Consider the following 23,637-nt stretch of genomic DNA (forward strand, 5'->3'; position numbering starts at 1 on the left):
TTAATCCAGTCTCATGAAGTATAACTTACCTGCTGTTGACTCCCAAATTTATATCTCCAGGCCTCATCTATGAAATAGGGACTATTATACCCAGTTCACAGGGAGGCAGACACAGGCTCTCGGGCATGAAGGGGCTTCCCCAAGGTTACACAGTTAGAAGCAGCAGAGCCAGGACCTGAACTCACGTCTCTGTGACTACAGGCCTGTGCTATGAGTGGCCAGGCTGCCCTTTCCCCCAATCCTAGCATCCTGTCTGCTCCCCAGGGTCCCCTGCATGTACTATCCATTCTGGCCTTATGCTTTCGTCCTCCTCCTACATTCCTGGAATGACCTTCCCGCCATTCCCCCCTTACTAAGCTTCTTCCCTCCCAGCTGTGGTGGGAGGTTTCTGCATTCTTGAGGCCCAGGCTGATCTTTCCTGGCCTCCTCTGAACTGCCACAGGACCTGGACTCTGCCCAAAAGCAACTGAGGGCTCATTTGCATCTATTAGTTTTGTGCTTTTTGAACGTTTATTTTTGGGACAGAGAGAGACAGAGCATGAACGGGCGAGGGGCTGAGAGAGAGGGAGACACAGAATCGGAAACAGGCTCTGGGCTGATGGCTCAGAGCCTGATGCGGGGCTCGAACTCACAGACTGCGAGATCGTGACCTGGCTGAAGTCGGACGCTTAACCGACTGCGCCACCCAGGCGCCCCAGTTTTGTGCTTTTTGAACCCAACATGGGCGTCCTTGGCCCAAGTACAAGTGTAGCTGGGGACACTGGAGCACAGTATTTGAGACAGGGACTATCTGGGAAAATGTGGGCCAAGGGCCTCCATCGTACACCAGCTCACACAGGGGAGTTGTTCAGGATTTTGTTTCCACCACTATCTGGTAAGCTCTTGTGGAGATCATGACTTCACCAAATGAGTATAGTTAAAAAAACAACTGTGTGTAGGGGGGAATACTTTAAAACTCTTTTCTCCTGGGTCCTGCCTGGGTGGTCATGGAAGTGAAGCAATTGATTTCATTTTCACAGAGGCCACAGAGAAGCCAAGCAGTTCCCATTGGGGCCACAGAGGTCAAAGGAATATGCTGGAATGGCTGGTGCTAGGACTGATGGTTGTAAGCAGAGGCTGCTGCAGGCTGTCTCCCCAGCCCTGCATGGAGACAGCTGCCTATTCATAAGCAGGTCATGATTTAGAAAAGTAAAATTTGAACTCGAGAACGCATCACATATGGTCTCGGTATGAGGCGGTCTTTGCCCTTCCCATCCTACCTGGGAAGGTCCCGCTGGAGCCCTGCCACCTCCAAATGGAGGTCCTTCCTGACCCTTCGCGCAGCTGTCACGCTGCTTCACATAGTCTTCTGAAAGCAGGGCCATGACTTCTGTCCTTGGGGACCCCCTAGGGTATGAGAAAGGGCCCAGAGGCAGACAGAAAAATATGTGGGAAATATGGACAATGCAACATGGTGCCCGGTCTTGAGCCGTTCCTAAGTGTTAACGTTGCTCTGTTCTTCCTGTCGGCTGGCCTCCGTTGCCTCACAGAGATCAGCGCCAAGGTTCGTGGTCTGTAAACCGTTTAACAGATTCTTTGCTTTACGTCGGTGTAGCCCATGATAAGTCCCCACGGAACAAGAGTCACCGGCAGTGGTAGGATCAGAACACTTTAATAAGATATCAGTGTCAAAATACATTTCTTTATAAAGTTAAGCTCCCCTATAGTAATAATGTTGTCAGTAGGAGTTTGACAATACAGTAATGTTCATGAACTCGTTACGTTGACAGGTAAGGTTACTATGAAGCTTGGAATATTTTTCAGAGTGTTTTAGTAAAACTGCAAGGGTAAAAATGCCCTTAATGCTGAGGCAACACACACAGGAAATCAAACACCAAACACCAGCGTTTACGCGTCAGTAACCCTTCAAGTTCTGCCGCCGTGCGTGGGGCAAAGCGGTGGTGCTAAAGTGAGATTTGGTCAATGCAGCGACCGGGTCATTCTTAGAGATTTCTTTTGAAATTCAGGTTTTTTTTGTTGTGTTTTTGGCAGTATGTCCCTCCAGCTTTACCAAATTCTTCACCTGCTGTGCTTTGTGTGTGTTTCTAGAACCTTCCTTGTTGTATCCAGGACAGCAAAGCTCCATGTGATTGGTATTTAAAAACCAAAAAGGTATCGTCCTTCTTACCCAGTGAGTTACAAAGTGCTCTGAGAACACTTGATTTTCAGTGCTTCCTACCTAAATAAGTCACTTCAGGTGACAGACAGAACTTGGGGAAGGCCTGAGGCTAGGGGCCACCCAGGAAGTCTGCCTGCTGTTCCTTGCTGGGCCACCTAACGGCAGGCTGAGGAAGGGGTGTGTGGCCGGTCAGGACCAGCTGTGCCCCCTTCCCATATCCTCTCTCAGGCCAGCAACATGTGCTCCCGGCTGGTAAGCTGGGAGCACCATGGCTGGATCACGACCCCCATTTCTGAATCCTGTCTTTCATGAACTCCCACCAAAACCGTCTCGCGGTAATTCTGGAAATATCCAAATGTGCCAAGTGAAAGACCTTTTGGGTCCCACAGCTCAGTGCACTTGAAGGGCTGGCAACAAAATCTGAAGAAAAATTAAAGCACTTCCCCTCCCTTAGATTTGCCCCACCCTCACCCCCACCCCATGACATGCCATCAGACCCTCTTGGCAGCAATAATAATATACATACATACATACATACATAATACATATAGAACACGAGAAGACAGCTCGCAGTGCTCCCACACTTTATGATTCCACGTCTTGGATTGTCTGTCATGCCCAGGGCATATCCCCGAAGCAAAAAGCCACCAGCAAGAGGCCTTGAGCAGTGCTGGTACAGGCCCGTGGGAGTTCTGTACAATCTGCAGTGTCAGCAACACCAGGGGAGAGAAAATGGACAGCTTCAAAAAGATCTTAAAGTGATTTCGTGAGCAGGATTCCATTTCCAAGTTTTTAGATATTACAAAGTACCCATATATATGATAAACACTTAACCCAGATATAACTTTTCTTTTTAAAGAACTCTTATATTTTTGAATAATAATTACCAAACAAATCCACTGAATGCGGGAGAAAAACCACACTGGGGGAAAAGCCACACTACACAACCTTCACAGTTAACCCCATATGCTGGAGCCCACCCTTTGCATTTTCCTTTTCCCCAACAGTTGTGTCAAAATTAGAGCCGAGAGTCAGCTTAAGAAAAGAAGAAAAGATGGAAATTTATTATATGGTGATTAGTTTTAAAAAAGAAGGAAGGGCTTTGAGAGGGAAGAGGCCATGAAAATCAAGCTTGGAAAGCAAAATTATTTTGTTTCTCTTTGGCAACAACAACAACAAGACCTTTTTAGTTAAATGAAGCCAAAGCTTTCCCTACAAGAGAACAAATGTACACAAAACTCGTTAGTATGGATATCGTGTGTGTGAGAGAACGAGACAGAGGGACCCATGAATAATATAAATTAGAAGTAATCAAAGTCGGGGGAAGAAAAATCTTACAAAATTTAAGAACGTTTCATTGACAGAATAAAACACAGCAGGTAAAACAACTGTGCATCTTAAAAATACACTAAAGTGAGCATCTTTAGAAAAAGGCCACCACGTGGGGACGTGGGCGAGTTCACCAGGTAGGTACATCTTGTAAAAAGTGTGTTGGTGTTAGAAATACCTAGTTGCAAAAATAGACGTAGAGAGTGAAGCTGGTGGGGCGGCGCGGGCAGGGGGGGCGGGGGGCCTGCCCAGTGGAGGGCCCTGGCTCAGGTGGCCTGGTCCAGGGCTCTGAGGAGGTCCCCTCCTTGCAGGAGCGTGGAGCTTCCTGGCACAGGAACATTCACCTCACAGTCATATCTGGTCAATTCGGGCAGCAGGTAGGGCTCAAAGGAGGGCCCAAGCAGCCGACTCGCCATGCCTGAAAGAATGAGAGTTTTAAAAACATGGTACCAAATGTGCCAAAAGGGTCTCTTCCATAAGAGGGGTTCTGACGTGTTTCCCCCAAACAGTACCCTTTTTGTGATGGTATCTATGTTTTGTAAATGGCAGCACACTCAGGCAGCCCAGGGAGGAAGACGGGCATCAGGTGCCTAACCCAGAGAACAAGGTCCAGGAGGGTGGCCCCCGCAGAGCTCTCTGGGCACGTCCTCCGCTCCGTTCCTGCCTCAAGGCAGAGCGGCACTCCTGCTATGGGAGTGAGCAGCAGGCAGTATGGCAACATGAAACCTTGAGCAAAAGACATGGGTTCGGGGACTCGTAGGTCCAAAGGGCCCTGGATGTCCCTTCTAGAGCCCTGTGGGCACACGGCACCCAGCCCCTGCTGTAGTAAAAATCTGGAAAGGTCGCTGCCTTCCAGGGCGTCAGTCTCATTCTCGTGCCCTGCTGAGCTCTGTGGCCTTGTGAGATCCAGCTCCTGGTGCTCTCTGTCCCCCGTCAGACCCTAGCATGGTGGGTCCACTTCCTGAACGCACTCACCTGACACCTTGGGAGCTGACGGCAGGCTGTAGTCCTGGTACTGGGGGGCGTAGCACTGTGGGGGGAACCCACTCTTGGTGTTCTCCCTGGGGCTCATGGCAGACGGCGGCAGATGTCTCAGAGGCTGTCCCGCACCCCTCATGGGAAGTTGGGTGAACTCATCTGAAAGACCAATGCCAGCGAGTGAGGGCAGTGCCAGGCCGAGGGAAGGGAGAGGCCGTGCAGCCCCCAGCAGCCCCCTTCCTTCACAAAAGGTGCTCGGAACTAGAGCCAGCTCCTGGGGCAGCAGAACCCAGAGCTTTCTGACTGTATCAGCTAAGCCAGAGTGGAAAGGGGGTGCTGGGTGTGTGGAAGGCAGGACAGAGGACACCACCCTGCTCTACCATGGCTCAGAGGTGCAGGCGATGAGACGGTGGGGGATCCCGGGTGGGCCTGCTGCTTACCACTGGGGGCGCTTGCGCTCAGCAACTTGTCGGGCACCAAAGGGCAGTTCACGCTGCCCCTGAGGCTCTTCATCCTTTTCCACATCTGATGTGAAGTGCTGCTGCCTGATGGGTCCCCCTGGATCTAGAGGGGAGAAGGCCAGAGACCTGTTCCTCAAACTGAGTCGGGGGTGGGCTGCTCTCTGCAAGGCTGTATCCCTCTCTGCTGCCCGTCATAGGCTCTCTGAGCCCTCACAGCCATCGTGAGAGTTTCTGCCCGGGCCGGACCTCTGTTCTCGGGCTGTTTCCACCCCCAGCCAGCGTCCCTAGGCCACACCAGGCAGATGGCTCACCCCGCTCAGGTCCTGGAAGGCCTGCTCCTCATATTCTCGCTGTCGCTTCAGCTTCAGCTTGTTGGACAGGGCTACCATGGCCGGGCTCATCACATCCGGGCCCTGGGGCCCAAAGCCTTTTGCAGACCTGCCAAGCACGAGAGAGTGAGCTGTGAAGAAGTGGGGAGCCCCATACCCCCCAGGGCCTTCCCCCTGCTCCAGGGGCCCTCCCAGAACCAATAGTTGACCGTGCTCGCTCTAAGACCCAAAGGGCAGAGTCCCAGAGGAGGGGCAGGGGGCTTGAGATACCGATGGCTCAGATCACCTGTACCTCCCTCCACATTTGCCTGCTGGCCCAGCTGTACCCAGACAGCCTTTAGGCCTGACCTCATTCCCTCTGTCTTTAAACCTCTGGCTCCTGCCCTGTCTCTCCCCTGTACCACTGCCCAGAACCATTCCCCACTGAGGACCAGTGATGGGCAAGTGCCCCAGGGAAGTATCCAGTAGGTCCTGGGAGCTAGAAGTCACATCCCAACCATGTGACTCTGCCCAGTGAGCACCCTGCTGGTTGGCATGAGGCTTACTGGGGAGATTTAAAGGAGCCCTAAGACGTTGCTGCACTAGGACCTTGGGAAGCCAAAAGGCAGGGCGAATCAAGGGCCTCTTTTTGCTTTTCTCAATCAGGGTTCTAGGGGAGAACTAAGAAAATAGTCGCTCAAATCATTCTTTGCATTCTGTGGCTCAGCCGATGAACCCTGGTCTGAAGAGAGAGACGGTGGGGCTCAAGGCCCTCAACACCCCCCTTCTCTTCCTTCTCTGGGCCTCAGTCCCCTCTTGGTCTCCAGCCCTGATAGAAATGTGTCCTGCTTGAGGCCTCACATACCTTGGGGTGATTCCCTCAACGCATCCAGACTCTGAGTACAGAGAAGGCTGTCGTGGGGGAGAAGGAGAGGAGGCAGGGAGCCTTTCTGGGGCCCCAGAGATTACAGTAGGAGTCTGCTGCTGCAGCCAAGGGTCTCTGCCACTTACTTTTTCTTGAAGACGGAGAGATGGGGTGAGTTGACGGGGGTCCCCAACGGTGATGGCCCCAAGGACTCCGCGTGCTGATCCACAACAGGCCACTTCGTGGGCCCAAAATGTAATGGTGGATCAGGGGGCCACTGTGTGCTGCTGGACCTGCCTCCCAGGGAGGAGAGAGGGGTGCCGGCTTGGCCACAGCACGGGGGCAGGGACACTTTACTGCCGCCATCAAAGAAGATGGAGGACAGGGGCCGGTGCTCAGGCTCTATCTTCTTGCTTCCCAGCTGCTGTTGATACTTGTCCAGGAGGAAAGGGCTGTGGGAGGCCCCGGGCGCCAGCGGCTGGAAGATGTTCGTCATGGTGCTGAAGCAGTGCTGGGGGGTCGACTGCGGCTTCTCCTGCAGAAGCCTCTCCTCGGGGCAGATGGGACTGAGCTGGAAGTCTTCCCCGTCCATGGGGATGTAGGGGGCCAGGGTCTCCAAGTCCAGCTCACTGAAGTCCGTCTGGGGGCAGGGCAGCGGCAGAGGAGCGGTGAGGCTGGTGCCTCCTGAGAACGCTGGTCCAGCAGCCGTCTGCCCCTCACAGCCCTGCCCCTGTCCCCCCTCTCCCGTGCCCCTCCCGGCGTCCTTCCCTTGCTTCAGCACCTCTGGCCGTTGCCCACCAAAAGGAAACCCAGGTTTGTCTACCCCATGTACGCGTCTCCCCGCACGTGATGCCAGCCTTTCCAGGGGTCCACCCCTCTTCAGCCTGTGCCCCAGACTGCCCCACACTGCTGTCACTGCCTCACCCAACCCGAAACACCCTCCTCTCTCCAGTCTACCTGTCCAAACCCGCCCCCTCCCCTTCTCTCCTGTGGCCCCAGTAAGACTTCTCTGCCTGTGGTGACTGCCCCTGGGGCCAGAGCATACACAGGGGCTCCTGGAGAGCCAGAAACAGCTTTATATGCCCCGGCACAAAGGACGTTTTACAGGATTGCGGGAGCTTGTGCGAGGCAGGGCAAAGAGACCAGCTGAGCAGCCAGGTGGGATTTGTTTTATAATTGGGACTGAGACAAAGGGGGATTAATAATTCTTCTTGGACTTTGTGAAATATCCACCCACCTCCTCCTTGTTTTGATAACGTTTTGAGAACAGTGGCCCTTCTGTAACAAGTGCGTTCCTAAAAAGTTGTGCGTAAGTGAAAATCTGTCAGACGCCTGTCATTTTGAAATCCATTTCAAATAAAAATTGTCCTTACAGAATCCTAAGGTGAAGGTGTGTGTGAGGAGAGTAATTGCTCCTTATTGCTTCTAAACATCTCACAAATCTGGAGATGCTCTTTGAACATAGGGCCTCTTTAAAGAATGCAATAGCTGGATTTGGCATGCAAAGCCGAGGGCAGAGCGGGGAGAAGGGGCTACCCACCGGCCCCATTTCCCAGTTAAGACCAGGGCCTTGGCCGAGTGTTCCCACTGGTCTCCGCCAAAAGGAACGAGGCTGCAAGAATGGGCGTGAGCCTTCACGGTCCACCTACCTGGGTGCTGCCCTGGTCCTTTGCCTCTGTATCTATGGTGAAGAGCTTCTCGATCACTTCAATCTTCAGATCGTCATTCAGAGATGTGTAATAGTCTCCGGGGCTGCTGGGCTGGGGGCCAGGAAGGAGGGTGACCAAGTCAACAGTAGGACACTGGTCTTCCCAGAAGTCCAAGGTGAAAGGAGAAATCTATTTCTGGACCCACAGAGTCAACGCCAATCCGTGGAACAAGCATGTGTAGAGGGAACCATCCTTACAAGAAGGCTAGGGCCAGGGGCCAGTGGTGGGGAGGGGAGTGCTCCAGAAACTGTACAGCTGTCTGCCTCGAGCAGGATGGTTACTGCCCTGCACAGGGAATGAGTCATGGGCTCCAAGCTGTAACTCAGCCTCCATCTTCAAGGATCTTATCACATATGGGGGGGGGGGGGTGTGCAGACAGATATTAATGGCAAACTGCTGGAACAGCCGGCAGGTAAGGGTTGCCACTGCCCTAGGGGACTCTGGGATAGCCTGAGGGGCATGTGGGCAGTATTCTTGTCTGGGCGGTCTACTCAGCCATCCTGCAGCAGCCAGAAAGAGCAGCCCACCCTTTCAGTGTCCTCACCCCAAGACGGGGTGCTCACCGTGGAGCAGCTGCTGCTGCTGGTGGCACTTGGGGTGGCGCTCCCGGAGGCAGCCGCTTGGGGCACGGTGAAGGCGGGCAGGCTCCCGGCCTCGCCCTGGGTGCTGTGGCTCCTCAGCTCTCTGGACCATGGCTGGCTCGGGGGCAGAAGGGCACTGCTGTAGGCTGAGGACTTCTCAAAGTTCTGGCTCCCTGTGGAGACAAGGGCCTGGCCGCTTAACCCCCACAAGCACTAGGCCCACCCCTGGGCAGAGAAAACCCAAATGAAGCACAGAGTGTCTGAGGAGGCTCTGAAGGTGTACCTGGGGTGTACCTCCATGCTCCGAGGTCTGGCTGTGACCAAGAGGCCATTACTGGGTCTGTGAGTCAATGAACAGGCTCCCTTTGAAGCAAACACCTTCCGGGAGCATCTCATTTTCAGAGACCTCATTTCAGATCCTAGCACCCACTTCCTTGACAGGCAATGGGGAATGTTGAGGAGGAGGAGGTTGCAAAAGGACAAGTGGACAATTTGCCTCAGTTCTGCCACAAAATAAGGAAGCCGCAAGACCTCTCGGCCTGGGGCTGCTGCCCTTTATAGTTTCTGAGGTTGCAATCCTCACATGGCCTTCCAGAGCACTTCTGAAGGGGCCAAGACAGTTGTAGGGTGAGCACGGGGAGGTGCTGCTGGCCCTGGGGCAGCTGTGCAAGGCTGGAGGAGGAAGATGGGGGTCACGACCTGGGAGCATGGGGCTCCCCGGGTGCACACTCAGGGTGCCTCCAGCACGGGAGGGGGACCAGGGCTGAAAATTTTGCCTGGGGCCATAGGACATGCCTCTCCACTGGACTGGCATACATTTGTAAGAAATAGTGCATATGAGGGCTTCATGCTGGGCCAAAATCTTTTCTCCAGCCACATTTCTGGAATTATTTCTGACACTATTTCAGCCTGGCCCTCCACCTAAACAGTCAATCTGTCCTTCAAGGCCCAGGTGGAGATTTATCCTCTATGAAAATGTGCCAGTGGCCTCAGCGCATCTCTCCCGCTGCCCCCTCCCTCGTCTCAGACTCTCTGCTGCCTGGACCAGAAAATCAGTCGACGCCTCAGGACGGAGTCCCCCATAACCCCGCCCCACTCGGCACTGTGCAAGGTCAGAAGCAGGACTGTATTAGTGGCAGGAGCATGCGTTCTGTTTTGGGGCTCAGCACAGTCTGGCCACACTCACAAGACGCAGGGCTTAAGAAAAAGCTGAAGCCAGGGAAGCCTGCTACAGTCAGAACTGCCTCACCCAGAGAGGCTCAGCAGGCCCCTTTGAGCTAAGAAGCACCCACCGAAATCCAGGGCAATGATGGCATCCCCCGCAGTGGGGGCCAGCTGGGCCAGCTCCTCCGGCTCCTCCTTCAGCTTGGTGAACAGGTAGTCACTCTGCTCAGACACAGCCACCTCACTGCTGCTGTCAAAGATGCTGCTCATGGCCGTCAGGTGCGGCTTGAACAGGGATTCCGTCTGGTCCATGGAGAACACCACGTCGTTCTTCTCAATCTCGCTGATGGGACGAGAGGTGTGTCAGACCTTCCGGGTTTTCCAGCAAAATCCTTTTACACGCCCAGACCCGTGGAATACCAGGTAGCCCAGCCTTTCAGCCAAAAACATGGGTTCGGCCCCCATGCCAGTGCTTCGTAAGGAACCACACAATGACGTCTGGAGTCATGGCGGCAGCAATCCTGAAGAGTGCCCTCTGAGTATGGATGCATCTTGGATGCTTTTTATTATTGTGTGTGGGCTGCACTGTGTACATAGGTTTGAGGGCTTTTGTTTTTCTACCTAGCAGTGTGACCGCCTCCAACTCTCTTCGCAGACACTATGGAGTGGAGGTGTTACATCTTCTCCCGGAAAGAACGAGCAATCCTCTTTCCTTGTCCCCCATTTAGAAAATATTAAGTGACAACTATGCTTTCTGCCTCCCCACGTGGGTCAGAGGCATGACACAGAGGACAAGCAGGGAGAAAGATGCAGGGAAAAAAAAAAAACACTGTGAAGGGGGAAATGCCAGGTGTCCTATGGTTCCTGAGACAGCCACGGAAATCCCGTGGGTCATAAGGATCAGCACTGCAAAGAGCTTTCGGAAGTAGTGCCCAGGTTCTGACAGGTCTGGGCTCCCCGGGACTGCTGCCCTCAGTCCAGGGAGCACCGTGGCCCTCTTAGGCTTACCTCAGGACATAGTTCACACACATGATGCACTGGGGCTGCAGGTTGCGAGGGTTGTAGATGACCGTCCCCTGGGTCTCCAGCCACACGTAGCCCCCATGCTTTGCAAGCATCCGGTACTGGCCGCTCACCACCTGACCTTTGGTGCACACTGGGGGAGGAGAAACGGAGCCTGAGGTCAGGGAGGTTGGAAAGCGAGACCTCACAGGGAAGGCAGTCTGCGGGGAAACAGACAAGACTGGCCCCTAAGGCAGCAAGGACCTGCTTATGGCTTCTTTCCTCCTCCAGATTGTTCTAAATGCTCATGTAGCATTTGTTTACTGTATGAAAGCCCTGGGAAGGCGTCTCACATTCCCTACTCCGGAATTCTTCATCTGCTCCCAGTAAAAAGGAATCAATAAATCTCCTTAAATTAAAGTCTAATGTTAGAATTTCTGGTAGTTTTCCAACCTGGACATATACATTTTCATTCCTTGGGAATTCATTCTTCAGAATCCTAGCTCAGAACTCAAATCACAGAGAACTGGAAGAGGCACAGTGTAAGCATTAGAAAATCTTGCTTCATGGGGACTTTGGGAAAAGAACAATCCCCCTTAGATTTGGTTTCCTTATCTGCAAAATGAGGTACTGATAAAAATAATAGTAATGATAATAATCATTCTTAACTACCCGTATACCACAGCTATTCGTACTGGGCACGACATCTGCCTGTCTGGCTTATCAGGTGCAGAAGTGTTGACTGAATATCCTGGACAAATGCTGTAAAGGAAAAGCCACCTCTTCCCCAGGTCTGCCGGTAACGTTGTGAGGGACCCCACGGAGAAGACCCAGATTCTCTGTAAACGTGGAGAATTGCCCCCCGTTCTCTGGGTACGCTCATGGGCCACCTCCCCATTCACCAGCCCTGTGCGGTGGAGGAAGGCAGCGTGGTTCACGCTAACACCACTTGTGGTCTTTTACGTGAATGTTTTTCTAGGCACAGTTACCGTCTTCAAAAGTTGAACAAGCACCACCTCCAGGGTGCAGGAAATACTAACTTACGGGTGTGCAGTGCTTTGCAGTGGTCAAAGCCATCTCAAGATGAACGCACTGCTGCAAAGCAACTAGAAGTGCCCACACGTAAGTGATCAATGAGGATGAGTGTTATCAGCAGCTCATGTGACACATGGTGGCACCATGAAGTGTCTCCTGTGATTCCTGTTTTACATCTGAAGAAACGGAGGCTTCGAACTATTGAGTGACTTACTGAAAGGTCCCCTTGGTGGAAACAGTAGACGGGATCACAGCCTAAATTAAAGACTCCTAATCTAGGCTTTTGTGGTTCAGTTTTCATTTTTAAAATCAACTGGAGTGAGGTTTAATTTACCTTCAATAGAAAATGCACCTGCTTTAAGCACACAGTTCAGTGAGTTTGGACTAACGTACACACTCTTGCAGCTATCACCCCACAATCAAAGGTAAATGCCCTTCCCATCACCCCTCCCCCACACCACCAAATTCTTTATGCCTCCTGATGGTTAATCCCCATCGCCACCCCTGGTCCCAGGCCACCCCTGATCTATTTTCTGTCACTGCATGTTGCTCTTCTCTCCATCTGCATGTAAGTGGAGCCATACAAGAGTGTGTACTCATTTGTGTCTGGCTTCTTGTCACTCAGCATGTTTTCCAGATTCCTCATGGTGCTGCAGGTATTCATGGTTTGTTCCTTTTTATAGCTGAGTAGTATTCCATTGTATGGAGGTACCATAATTGGTTTATCCATTCACCTGTAGATGGATGTGTAAGTTGTTTTCAGTTTCTTTGCTTATTACCAATAAAGCTGCTATAAACATTTGTGTACAGATCTTGGTACGGACACGCATTGTGGGTACAGCTAGGAGTGCAATGGCCAGATCACACGCTAAGAACATACTTCCTTTATAAGAAGCGGTCACGTTACTTTCCAAAGTGGTGTATCAGCCTCGTCTAATCTTTTTAACAAAATCCTGGGCCGTAGAGAGGACAGATACGATCTTCTTTTAACAGGAAGAAACTAAAGCTGGGGGGATGGTGACCTGCTTGACATGATGCAGGACAACAGTGACACAGTCTGGGCTGGACAACAGCACTCCAGGCACCACACTCTCTTCTTATATCCCCCAAGCCGCCATTCACTGGGAAGACTTGATTTGCTATTGCTGTGGTCTGAAATCATCAGGGACTCCTTGGCCAAAGAAATCACTTCCTCCCTGATGTCCCTTTATGTGCCCCTGCTGAGGATCCCTTGCTGCAAAGAAACGATTCTTGCACAATTTCAAGTGCCTGGAGTTAACTTATTTAGTGGGATCTTAATGCAGACAAAGTTCAGGGCTCTTACTCTTTTTGATTAAACAGTACAGTGAGCAAAGGTCTTAACTGCATTTCTAGTGATTGCAGGCGAGGGCCTGCTCTGTCAGTAGAATATAATTACGCCTGCTTTCTAACCATCTGCTCATTAATGCCAGCCTTGGTGAGGGGCCTGCTCCCTGGTAGATAGGCCTTTTATGGCCTTTAATCTTGTTTTCCTAAGAGCACATAATGTCCTCACACAACAAAGAGAAACCGACCCCCCCAACCTTCCCGCCTAGCTCTTCCCACCCCTACCTCCAAGAGTAACAATGTATAAATTACTAATCCATTTGGAAATGATGGCTTTCAATTATCTAAATCTGGTTTGGGGACAGAGCTTCCCCAGTAATTTCAACGGTAAACTTTCACAGGCTAAAACACACATAGATGCGGAAACTCAGGATGCTGGTGTATAAACCTGGACCAGCCTCAAAGTTGGGCCTCTAATTATTCCACAGCATTGGTGTGAATCTGTGCTACAACTTTATTTGCACAAACCCAATCTCTCTCTCTCTCTCTCTCTCTCTCTCTCTCTCTCTCTCTCACACACACACACACACACACACACACACACACACAGAAATAGATGCTTCCGTTTTAGCTGGCATTCACATGATTTCCAACCCATGCAGATTTCCCTTTGCTGGATTTGGGTTTGCTGGCTGGGTACAAGGCCTCTGAGCTCAGAGCAGCTTCACTTGGCTTCATCAGGAGAAGAAGGGAGCCTGTGATTTCTATTTGGGTCATGAATTACCTTTAAGTGTGCCTAATGCTTAAATATACAGATTCAATAAAAAGCACCATATTTTCCCTGGAGTCAGCAGGAAACTGATATGACAAATTTTTACCCCAGCTCTGTTTTAAGGATCCAGGATTTTCTAAGAAGAAAGAAAAAATCTTTTTTATATGCCTTGTGAGAAGTCATCATTTTTGTTCCCTTTGATAGTAGTTACCTCCACTTTCCCACCCCAGAAGACAAAGTACACTACTGTCCTCCAGGAATTCCCAGAACCTTCTAGTACCTTCTAGTCTACTTGTAGAACCCTGAATTGACTTCACCCTTGGCTCATAAAAAAAAAAAAAAAAAGCTGGACTTTTCCCCAATTTTACATCTAAAGGAGCAAAGGCCCAGAAAGCCAGGCCCTGGGCCAGAGCTGGGCCAGAGCCCAGGTCCCTGAGTCGCATTGTTGGGATAACTTTGGGAGCAAGAACCATCATGTAACAGAAAAGCATGGGGAATCCTACCATGAAGGCTGGAACCACATCCTACAATTTCAAAGCTGGGGCGGGCTAGGGCTGGGTCCCATCCACGGGCACCCATCTCTGGGTCTCTAAGTGGAACTGAATCTAGGTTGGTTGGGCTGGTGGGTTTTTTTGCCAGAGAGCAGAGTGAGAAACTTCTCTGAGATATCCTCAGGGGCCCTTCTGCACTGTCAGCTCAAACCCCAAAGCCATGAGGAATAAGCAGAGAGACCAATTAGAAAGAGAAGATCCCACTCCATAAGAGAATATTAACTGTGCTCACGTACAGCTTATAGGGGTTGCTAATCTGTTAGCTGCTCTGAACTCAGCTGGCCTAGCCTTAGGACAGACAATGGATTTAAGAACAATGGACACACAGCAGCACCGCCATTTTCTTCACTGCCACCCCAAGCCACAGCTAGTCCTGGAGGCCCAAGAGCAGCAAGGCCACGGGGAATCTTGTTAGACTTACCTTACCCATTTTTAATCCTCCTATGATCCTCTCAGCACCTTGGTCTGCACCACTATCACCACTTATTTTGAAGCATTCTCTCCCAAATATGTGTTTTGCCCTTGGGTTTATCACTCAGTGCCTGCATTTTGCCAAACACTGTGCTAGATATTGAGGCTAAAGGTAAGAGCCACCTTGCTCCCACAGAGCCCACAACCCTCCTTTTCCTTCAGAAATGAGATCCCTTAAGTCGGGGAGTAATCCCATAAATTTCTCTGTCCCCCAGTGGGGCAATATAGGGTTACAGGCCCAGAGTCCTTGCGTGTTGACGGGCTGTATGGATTTAAGGAAGTTGTCTTGGATCACCTGCAAATAGGATGTCTGAATTAGGAAAATGGCTAAGTGAATACATTAGAGTTGCCCTGTCCCATACGGTAGCTACTAGCCAGGTGTGGCTATTTAAATTTAATTAAATTAAACAAAAAAATTCAGTTCCTCAGGTGCACTAGACATTTCATATGGACTATGCAGGTATAGAACAGTTCCACTGCAGAAAGTTCTATTGGACAGTCCTGTTCCAGAATCTCTTTTAGAATTCAGGTTTTCGTTCAAGGGGCAAAGCACAGTGTCCATATGCCATCACTAGTATGCCTGGGATAGCCTCCAACTGACTTCTCTGATCCAGCAAGATCTCTTGGGAGAACCACAGCCTACCTCAACACATCTTTTAAGTTGTGCCCTATGACTTTCACCCATGTAGCCCCATCCTCCCCCATCCTTCAAGGTGCAACTCAAGTGCTCCGTCCTCTCCTTTTCCTGAACTCTCCCAGGGCTCCTCTTCTCAGGACATGTGGACTTCCTTCTATAGCATACAACCCAGTTGACTGTGTGTTGTCTCGTACTGCTCTCTACAGAGCTGTCCCACAGGGTTGTACAGACTGCTGACTGCATGTGGGTGTTGGGTGGAGGTGGCCTGTGGGGACTGAGATTCAGCCTGCCTTCCTTCCACTCGCCAAGCTGTGTGCCTTGGCATGGGTGTGTCCCCCCCTGAGGAAGGGTGTGTGCCCTCTTCCTAATTTGTGTGAAGTTGTCATCTGGGCTGGTGGCAGCCTCAGTTTCTGACCATCCTGAGGGCACGGGGCTCGTCTGCCACAGAAGATGTGATGTCTGTGAAGGAGGTAAGCAGGTCTTATCTCACTGGTCACACCTCACTCAAGGCCATATTCCACAGATACAAGGGAGCCACATAGGGCACTCCAGGAACTTACGGTTCTGGTGACTTTTGGTCATGTTCTCTGAGTCCAGGGCATGGTAGAACTCGTAGGCTGAGCGGCCGAGCAGCTCCTCAGGGTGGTAACCAATCAGTTCTGTGATTCTGAATTAAAAAAAAAAAAAAAAATCACGTGGGAAGAGACACTGCATGAATGTGGGCGGAGGCTCAAGGAGCTAAATCCAGAAGGTAAATCAAATGCATGCATTCTGATGAAAACACTCCAGGCTTCCTGGTCACACCATTCATCCAAGTTAAAAAACAAAACAAAACATGTGGTCCACCTGCAACTGTGGCTCCACCCAACCTCCGCTCTTCCTGCCCTTCCCGGACTCATGTTTGGAAGGTCAGGATTCCTATCCCCCAGCCCCAATATACACGTACACCTAGTCTCCAACAACCACTGGACGGGGCTCTCCCACCCTCCACCTCCCGATTTCTGCAGGCGAGGGAGCAGAGATCCAGGGAGAGCAGACAATTTGCTTGATGCCCACACAAGCATCCAGGGACAGACCAAGAATGAAAACCAGGGATCCGATCACCAGCTCAAGCTTATGCTAGTACAGGGTGATATAAACACAAGTGAAGACGATGTGGTGTCAAGTTGGGAAAAAGCACAGAGTCGGCCTTCGTCTGTGTGTTAGGTCGTGACTGAGGAGGAGAGTGGGCAGGAGATCCCCGTGTGTGTCTGATATTCACTTCTCTGAGTGCTTTTCCTTAGGCCCTGCCTGGTGACTTCAGGTACCTCTTGGACATCAGGCTTGCCTTCCATGGAACTTTAACCTGCCCCTCCCTACTTCAAGGGAAGGGGGCAGGTGGGAAGTGCTGAGGGGAAGAAATATAAAAGTAAGGTGGTGGAAAAGTGTCTCCTCATTATACTCTGATAAAGGGGCAGCTCTGAAATGACAGGGCTCGGCTGTCCCAAGCGCCCCTGTCTTCACCCTGTAAGGTGTCTGGGTTTGACGGAAAGTGGGCAGAGAGTAGACAAATGTGGAGAACTGTGAAGGGTCATGTAACACTCTTAGGACTCTTTGCTCTGTACCAGAACCATTGAAATCAAGAAGACCTGCCCAAGAACCACCAGATTAGCCGCTTTCCCACATCATACCTAAGTATTATTTCTTGTCTTTCTTATCTCACAGCTTTCCTAATGGGCTCATTGTCTTGTTTACTTGGCCTACCACAAGTCAGAAGTGGGGTTATGTTCTTATGATTACGAGCTCTATTTCAGAACGCATGACTTCTGAGTAAAGCCCTGTCATCGATCCATTTTGGAAATTAATAACAGGGGAGAAAGCACAAGCAGAGAGTAGACGCAAGGGCCCCCTGATTTCCTGTCCCTATTCTCTCCCCGCTCCAAAGGGCCTTTGCACGTGTCTTCCAGAGCAAATCACCCTGAAATATTATTTCCATCTTGTCACTCCCCTATTTAAGCACTGACAGCTTTCTGAATTGTCAAACACTATCATCACCATGATCAAGAGTAAATATACTCTGCCTAACTTCAAAGACCCCCTGGAATCTGGTCCCCGACTTCCCCAGCAATCTGATTTTCAACTAACCTGCAGCGTGTCTTACACGCTGTGCCCTGGCAGATAGCTCTCCTCAAAGTGCCCCACACCCAGAAAACCCATTCTTGCTGCAGAGCCTTGACGCTTTCTCCTTCCCCCTCTTCTCCAGGCCCTGATGACTGCAAGGCCAGCTCAAGGCCTGGCCCTAGCCACGGAGCCCTAATTCCCCCACCCCTCACCCATGTCTCCTTCTCATGGAGTCCTAGCAGGTGGATATAACATCACAGAGAATTACCCACATCCTAGGCTGCCAACCCCTGAACTTAGGGACCACTTTCTCCTTTGGCCTTCCCTCCAATGGACACTTGATAAATACTTGAGTGACTGACCAGTGGATTGATTCTGTCTTAGGACCTAAAGTACAACAAGAGCCCTGTCTCCTCCAGCACTGCTAAGGGATCTGGGCAATAAAACTCGACTTTTTCTCCCAGAACATGAGTAACTTGTCTCAATGCATGTCAGTGAGTACACACACACACACACACACACACACACACACACACACACACACACTTCTCAGCAGAACCCTTCGTGATATTCAATACATCCTTTCTTCATTCTGGAAGCTGTGGCTGGTGTGGTCAGAGAAGAGAAAAATTCTCTGCCTAGGTGAGACTTTGGGGTTAAATGCTTGGTTAGACAAGAAGCAGCCCAAAGGGGCTGAGCAGCTTAGGCCTCAGCTGATTCAGCCCCAATGGAGACTTCTTCAGAAAGATTTTCAGCAGTTCACTTGTGCCAGCCAGCTGCTCTCCCACCAGGAGGATCTGTCCCCTCACTTGGCCAGGAGCAGAGAGGCCTTTAAACTCATCGGCAACAGACATGTTCCTTGGCAGCCTCATCCTGGGGGTGGTGCCCAACAGCACCTTAGCGAGGTAAAGCCTGGGGGAGAACACGGAGACAGCGGAACAGTGCTGGCCTTTCCTTCCTTCCCTACAACCAAATAACTTTCTTGTTGGATCCGGGGCTTTTGAGCGTAAGCCTGGGAATAGGAATTATACCAGTGGGCCCTGCTGACAGTGGACCGGCCATTAACAGGCTTGCCGGTTTGCCAGATAAATTGCTTCTGTTTCTGGACAGGGCTAGCATTTTCTAGAGACCCTCAAAAATGAGGCCATCCTGGAAAAGATAGGATACCACTCCCTGAAGAAATTAAATTTTCTTTCAAGATTAGAATCTTTAAAATGTTCAAAGTAAATGTTTATGATAATCAGCCTCATAATAAAACATTTAAAAAATCTAATTACTTTACCATGCATTCAAAGGCACACAATGGGCATATTTTGGAAGGAGACAAACAAACCTAGATTTCAGAATTGCCAGCTAACTTCCCAGGAGTGGCCTTCATTTATCTTGTCAACTAAAATAAATATTTAATGTCTCCTTCTTCATTCCTTTAAACAGACTACTATAAAAACTGGGAAATACACATACCCCAAACACAATTGAAGAACATTCGAGTTGTCAAACTTCACAAAGCCAGGAAACCCCAACTTCAAGCTAATGGTCATTCCCCTCCATCTGCAGGCACGCAGACGCCAGTGGGGAGGTTAATGAACCCAGCTTGTTTATAGGGTCAGCTACGACAGCACAGAAGGGCCTTCGCTGCTAATTTCCCCGGGTCCCAGAGAAGCCTGTGGAGCTGGGCTGTGATAACGCTTTCATCTGCTCTCTTCATCAGGGTTAGGGAAAACTATTTTTTTCTTTCTTTTTTTCTAATTAAGGGCCCTGACTCACTGGAAAAAAAAAGTCAGTCTGGGGTCACCCATAAATTTAAAAAGTCAACTCAGTAGGGCTATTCTGTGTTAGAGAAGAGGGAAATGTAAAAGGGCCTAATTTACCAGATTTCAGAAATGAGAAGAGTAGAGCTCACTCTTTAACAATAAAGTAGAAGAAACAGATCAAGGGTGAGGTACAGAGAGAGAGATAGACACAGATGGGCAGCCACAGGAGGCAGAGATAGAAGGCAGAAAGAAAACAGAAAATACAGAGGAAAAAAGGTCACTAGATTCTGAAGTGTTATGCCAAGTTAAGATGTGGGTCAGACCGCCTGGATTTGGGATTCAGAATCAGATAGGTCTTCATAATATAAAATGACAGTTACTCATTGTCCTTCAACTGTTCTTTACCTGTAAATGCCCACAGGTTCTTTTCAACATGGATTATCTGTGCCTCTCTTGCCTACAGTATCCATGCCATTGCCTCAGTGGGCAGCGGAAACCCAGCAAAAGGCCTAAGGTGACTCGCTCCTCCTCCAGGTGACACCGCTAAGCACACGTGCACACGGGACACGGCAGCAAGCTCCCTGACTCTAGACACCACTGCCTGGAGTCAAACAAGGTCTGGCCATGGCTTTTACCTCTGCTTCCTAGGCGGGTAAAGGGTTTGCTAAGTCAATTCATCATGTAAACAAGCTGTTTAGAGGGTATTTTAAACTATTCAAGAGGATAAAAGTTTTAAGGACTTTGTAAACCACGTATTTGTTTTCCAAAGAATGCATGTGCTAATAAACCATACTTCTGTTGAAGTCTGTTTTCTTTCCTTCCACCCTTTCTGGCTGTGGCCTGTCTCCAGCAACAACCTGATTCACCTCAGTTTGGTTTCTACAATGGGCTTAGAAGCTTTGGAACTTCATTTCCTTAATAATAGCCAGACTGCTCACAGACTCAGATTTCAATGTCTTCTGTTTTAATATACTTTTACCCAGATTTTGTTTGCTTTAAACAGTAGTCCTTAAGCTTTGTGTTTTCCTCAAATATTATGTAGCCTTGTGAAATCTATACAAACAGCTCTGTAGTTAAGGGACAATCAGTTTTCATCTTGTCGGTGTGATGTGCAACGGGTGTGGTGACTTTATACCCAGGAAGACCGCCCTAGCTCAGTCCCGGACTGACCTTGCCACCAAATGCCACAGCTGCCTTTGGTTACCTTGGGACCCCCAAGCAGTAAGAAGAAATATGCCTTGAATTGTTGCAAGAGAGGAGCAGATCGTGTAGAAGAAATAATCTTTGAATTAGCACGTTGATTCAACTTCGAAATATATTGCAAAGAGAATTTGTAGACCTGTCTCTTCCAGGGGACTATCTCAAGCAGACCAGGCAGGATAATATATAAGCATTTCTCATATGTACGTTCAAACTCTGGCTGATTTCAGGACACTGTCATTTGGAGGAGACATAGATGCCAAGGAGAACACTTAAAACTTCTTCTAATTCAAAGATTTAAAGAAAGTCACTACACCCTCTTCTATTAGATGTGAGCAGAAAGGCTAATAATGTGTAGGGCTGCAAAAATATTTAGAATACACTAGGTATGGTACTAAAAAACTACATGTATTAATTTGAAAGGCCACTCTGAGTTTTCAAATGCCACCTACCCTCTAAAAAAAGTACCATAATTTATTAAGTGTATCTCATGATGCAATGAAAGTATATAATCTTTTACTATTAATTTGCCTAAAATCAATGTATTTTATTCTCAGATTTCAATACTCCTGCCTCCCAAGTATTTTGATGTGTATGTATTTCATGACTCATGGCTCTTTATAGTTTTCTTCACTGACATTCTCTTTATGATCCCCAATTCTTCTCTCACTACTATTATTTTTATTATTCCAGACTTTTTTTAATGCTTATTTATTTTAGAGAGAGAGAGAGAGTGCATGCAAGAGCAAGGGAAGGGCAGAGAAAGGGGGACAGAGGATTCAAAGAGGGCTCTGTGCTGACAGCAGCCCTCCCAATGCGGGGCTTGAACTCACGAATCATGAGATCATGACCTGAGCCAAAGTCGAACGCTCAACTGACTGAGCTACCCAGGTGCCCCCCTCTTCTGTGTATAAAGAGAATTCGTCATAAATTTGACCCACAGAATTTGAAACACAGACATCTTAACTTACCCAATTATGCCTCATGTTGCCTTAATCCAATGGCAAAACAGGGTTGCCTTCAAATTCTTTAACTGTAGACTACACGATCCTCTTTGTTAATCTGAAATTTTCACTGTTACTCTGATACCGTATTCTCCCTATTGATATGGAGCCTACCCACAATCTGCTTTTATAATTTATTTCTCAGAGACAGGAACACTCACACACAAATCACGGTAGGATCATGTGAATTAGAGTTGGCCCTCTCCCTGGATGCCTGGCTCCCTTCACAGTTACTCCCTGTCACCACTAGGTGGCACCTCCACATGAATTTAAGAACCACCCCATTTTAGAGTTAAACTATTTGTGAATAACCTCTATCTCCCTTTTCAGTGAACGGAATGCTCTATTTTGTGCCATCTACTGCAGTTCGTTAAGCTGCTGGCGTCTCAATATCTAAACTCTTGGAGATCAGGAGCCATTTCTTTTACTTATTTGCTAGAATAGTCTCCAGCACAGGGCTAGATACACAGCACATGCTCAGTAAATAACAGCTGGCTCACTGGTTGCTCAGTATTTTAGGAAACGGAGTAGAACGGCTCTGTGGGAGTCCTAAATGGAGATAGATCATCGGTCACAGTGATAGTCAGGACATCCTTCCTTAACCTTGCCACCATGGTGCTCCCCTTGTCAGGAGCAGTCAACCACATATACGCAAATGTAACTGACATGAAGTGTCACAGAATTTACTTTGTAAAATGTTTACTTTTTAGATGATTCATGCGAGACCTAATAACAGTCCTCTAACCCTTTACAATGAGGCACGGGACCAGCGCATTCTGAGCTGTTTTCCTTTATTCAGCTGTGGCTGCCTCAGAACCCCTTTGCCTGGATTCCATGGACTGTGGGAACCCAAGAGTTAAATGTGAGATTACAGCCTGATTTTCTCTCTTCTTTCTGCTTTATTTCTCTCCCCTCTCCCTTCTCCCTTTATTTCTTCTCCAACACCCTTTTTTTTTTTTTTGATTATCATCAGTCTGTGGTTTCTATACACGGAAGAAAAAGTACTCAGCCCTCTTTAAAAAGTGATTTTGTGGATTCCAATTGCCTTATATTTTCATCAGATTCTTTCAGTTTTCCTTATGGTAAAGTAGTCCCCTGGGTGGGAAACCACAGCCCCTCAATGTAGTTAGATGTCATCAAATCTAGTGAATTCCTAGATTAAATGGGAAATGGAAAGCAGTCCCCCGCCCCATTAGCTATCATATGTAAGTGTTGGTTTTTGAAACATTGATCTCGGAAGGGTATTAAGGAGGCAGAGTGAGAGAGAGAGAGAGAGAGAGAGAGAGAGAGAGAGAGAGAGAGAGAGAGGAAGAGAGAGTGTCTGTGTACATGTGTGTTCATGTACACCATTCCCCATTCTAATGAAAGAGCGAAAACAAAACAAGCTACCAAACCCAAAAAACTCCAGTTCTCATCAAAGCAATAGAGAAATAGCACTTAAGGATTAAGGACTTAAAATAGTCACTTTATAAACCGTCTAAGCCATGTCTGTGCCCTTGTTAACTAATCTGCTAATCGGTTAAACACAACTTCCGTGAGGCACAGCATTCTGTATACGTAAAGCACCTCTGTATTCATCCCTCCAGCCCACTGAACTCAGAGTTCGGGCCATGTAATTAGGTTTATTGAAAGGCAAGATTTTGCTGAAAATGCAATGTGTCCAGCAGAACTTAGAAGCACTATCACCCTCCACACTCTGAGTCACAAAGCCCTAAATCACAGGTTCCTTCAAGCCAGTATCGACTCTGCCTGTAAGCCCTGAGCCAGACTAAGGCAGCCGGCACCAGGGATCTCTCTCTTCTCTGTGTCCGTTCCCTCCTCGACCACTGTTAGGCCAATTCCTGCTACGTGTGTCCCCTCTTCTTTTATCCAAAGCAAAGCTGCTTTCAGGAAATGACCTGAGACCCATTCAAATAAGGTAATGAAAGGAGGACAACCTCAGATTACTCTTTCCAGAGGATTTTTTTCTTCACTTTAACAAGGATCAAAGTCTTAAGCTTAAAAAATCCCTGTCTTCTATTAACTAGAGATGCTGAGTTATTTTCTCGGACTGCAGGGTTTTCCCAGAGCTTGTGGGGTCACATGAGGGATGGCTTCACTCACAGGGGCTACATGCAGCTTGCAGAGTCCCAGGCACAACAGCGGCTGCTCCGGGCTGTATGGCTAAGGCATCCAGAGCACCACCCCATCCTGGAGCCAGACATGTGGGCCACGCAGTGGGAATTCCCATGTCATCTGGAGAGTCTACGTTAT

General features: G+C 49.1%; 1 protein-coding gene and 1 long non-coding RNA gene across 3 annotated transcripts in view; one reads left to right on the top strand and one right to left on the bottom strand.

Annotated features, from left to right (window-relative positions):
- Window positions 1-1,635: 1,635 nt before the first annotated feature.
- Window positions 1,636-23,637, bottom strand: part of EPAS1 (endothelial PAS domain protein 1) — an 85,330-nt gene continuing 63,328 nt past the window's right edge. Inside the window, exons 7-16 of one of the 2 annotated variants that reach the window (XM_040453841.1) lie at window positions 15,887-15,993; window positions 10,562-10,709; window positions 9,682-9,896; window positions 8,372-8,562; window positions 7,749-7,859; window positions 6,246-6,739; window positions 5,238-5,364; window positions 4,906-5,029; window positions 4,463-4,624; window positions 1,636-3,905 (exon numbers count right to left, since the gene is read on the bottom strand). In XM_040453841.1, the coding sequence (XP_040309775.1) occupies window positions 3,754-3,905; window positions 4,463-4,624; window positions 4,906-5,029; window positions 5,238-5,364; window positions 6,246-6,739; window positions 7,749-7,859; window positions 8,372-8,562; window positions 9,682-9,896; window positions 10,562-10,709; window positions 15,887-15,993 (1,831 nt within the window). In that variant the 3' untranslated portion in view covers window positions 1,636-3,753. Of the gene's footprint in view, window positions 3,906-4,462; window positions 4,625-4,905; window positions 5,030-5,237; window positions 5,374-6,245; window positions 6,740-7,748; window positions 7,860-8,371; window positions 8,563-9,681; window positions 9,897-10,561; window positions 10,710-15,886; window positions 15,994-23,637 lie in introns of both variants that reach the window. The other variant, XM_040453840.1, reaches the window with a different exon arrangement.
- LOC121016335 (uncharacterized) lies at window positions 6,721-11,555 on the top strand. The gene is made up of 3 exons (XR_005784226.1): window positions 6,721-6,912; window positions 11,241-11,354; window positions 11,535-11,555. It is a non-coding gene; the product is annotated as an uncharacterized LOC121016335 (long non-coding RNA).

Source organism: Herpailurus yagouaroundi, unplaced genomic scaffold, assembly GCF_014898765.1.
Source record: "Herpailurus yagouaroundi ecotype Mexico unplaced genomic scaffold, PumYag 210, whole genome shotgun sequence".
Classification (NCBI taxonomy): domain Eukaryota; kingdom Metazoa; phylum Chordata; class Mammalia; order Carnivora; family Felidae; genus Herpailurus; species Herpailurus yagouaroundi.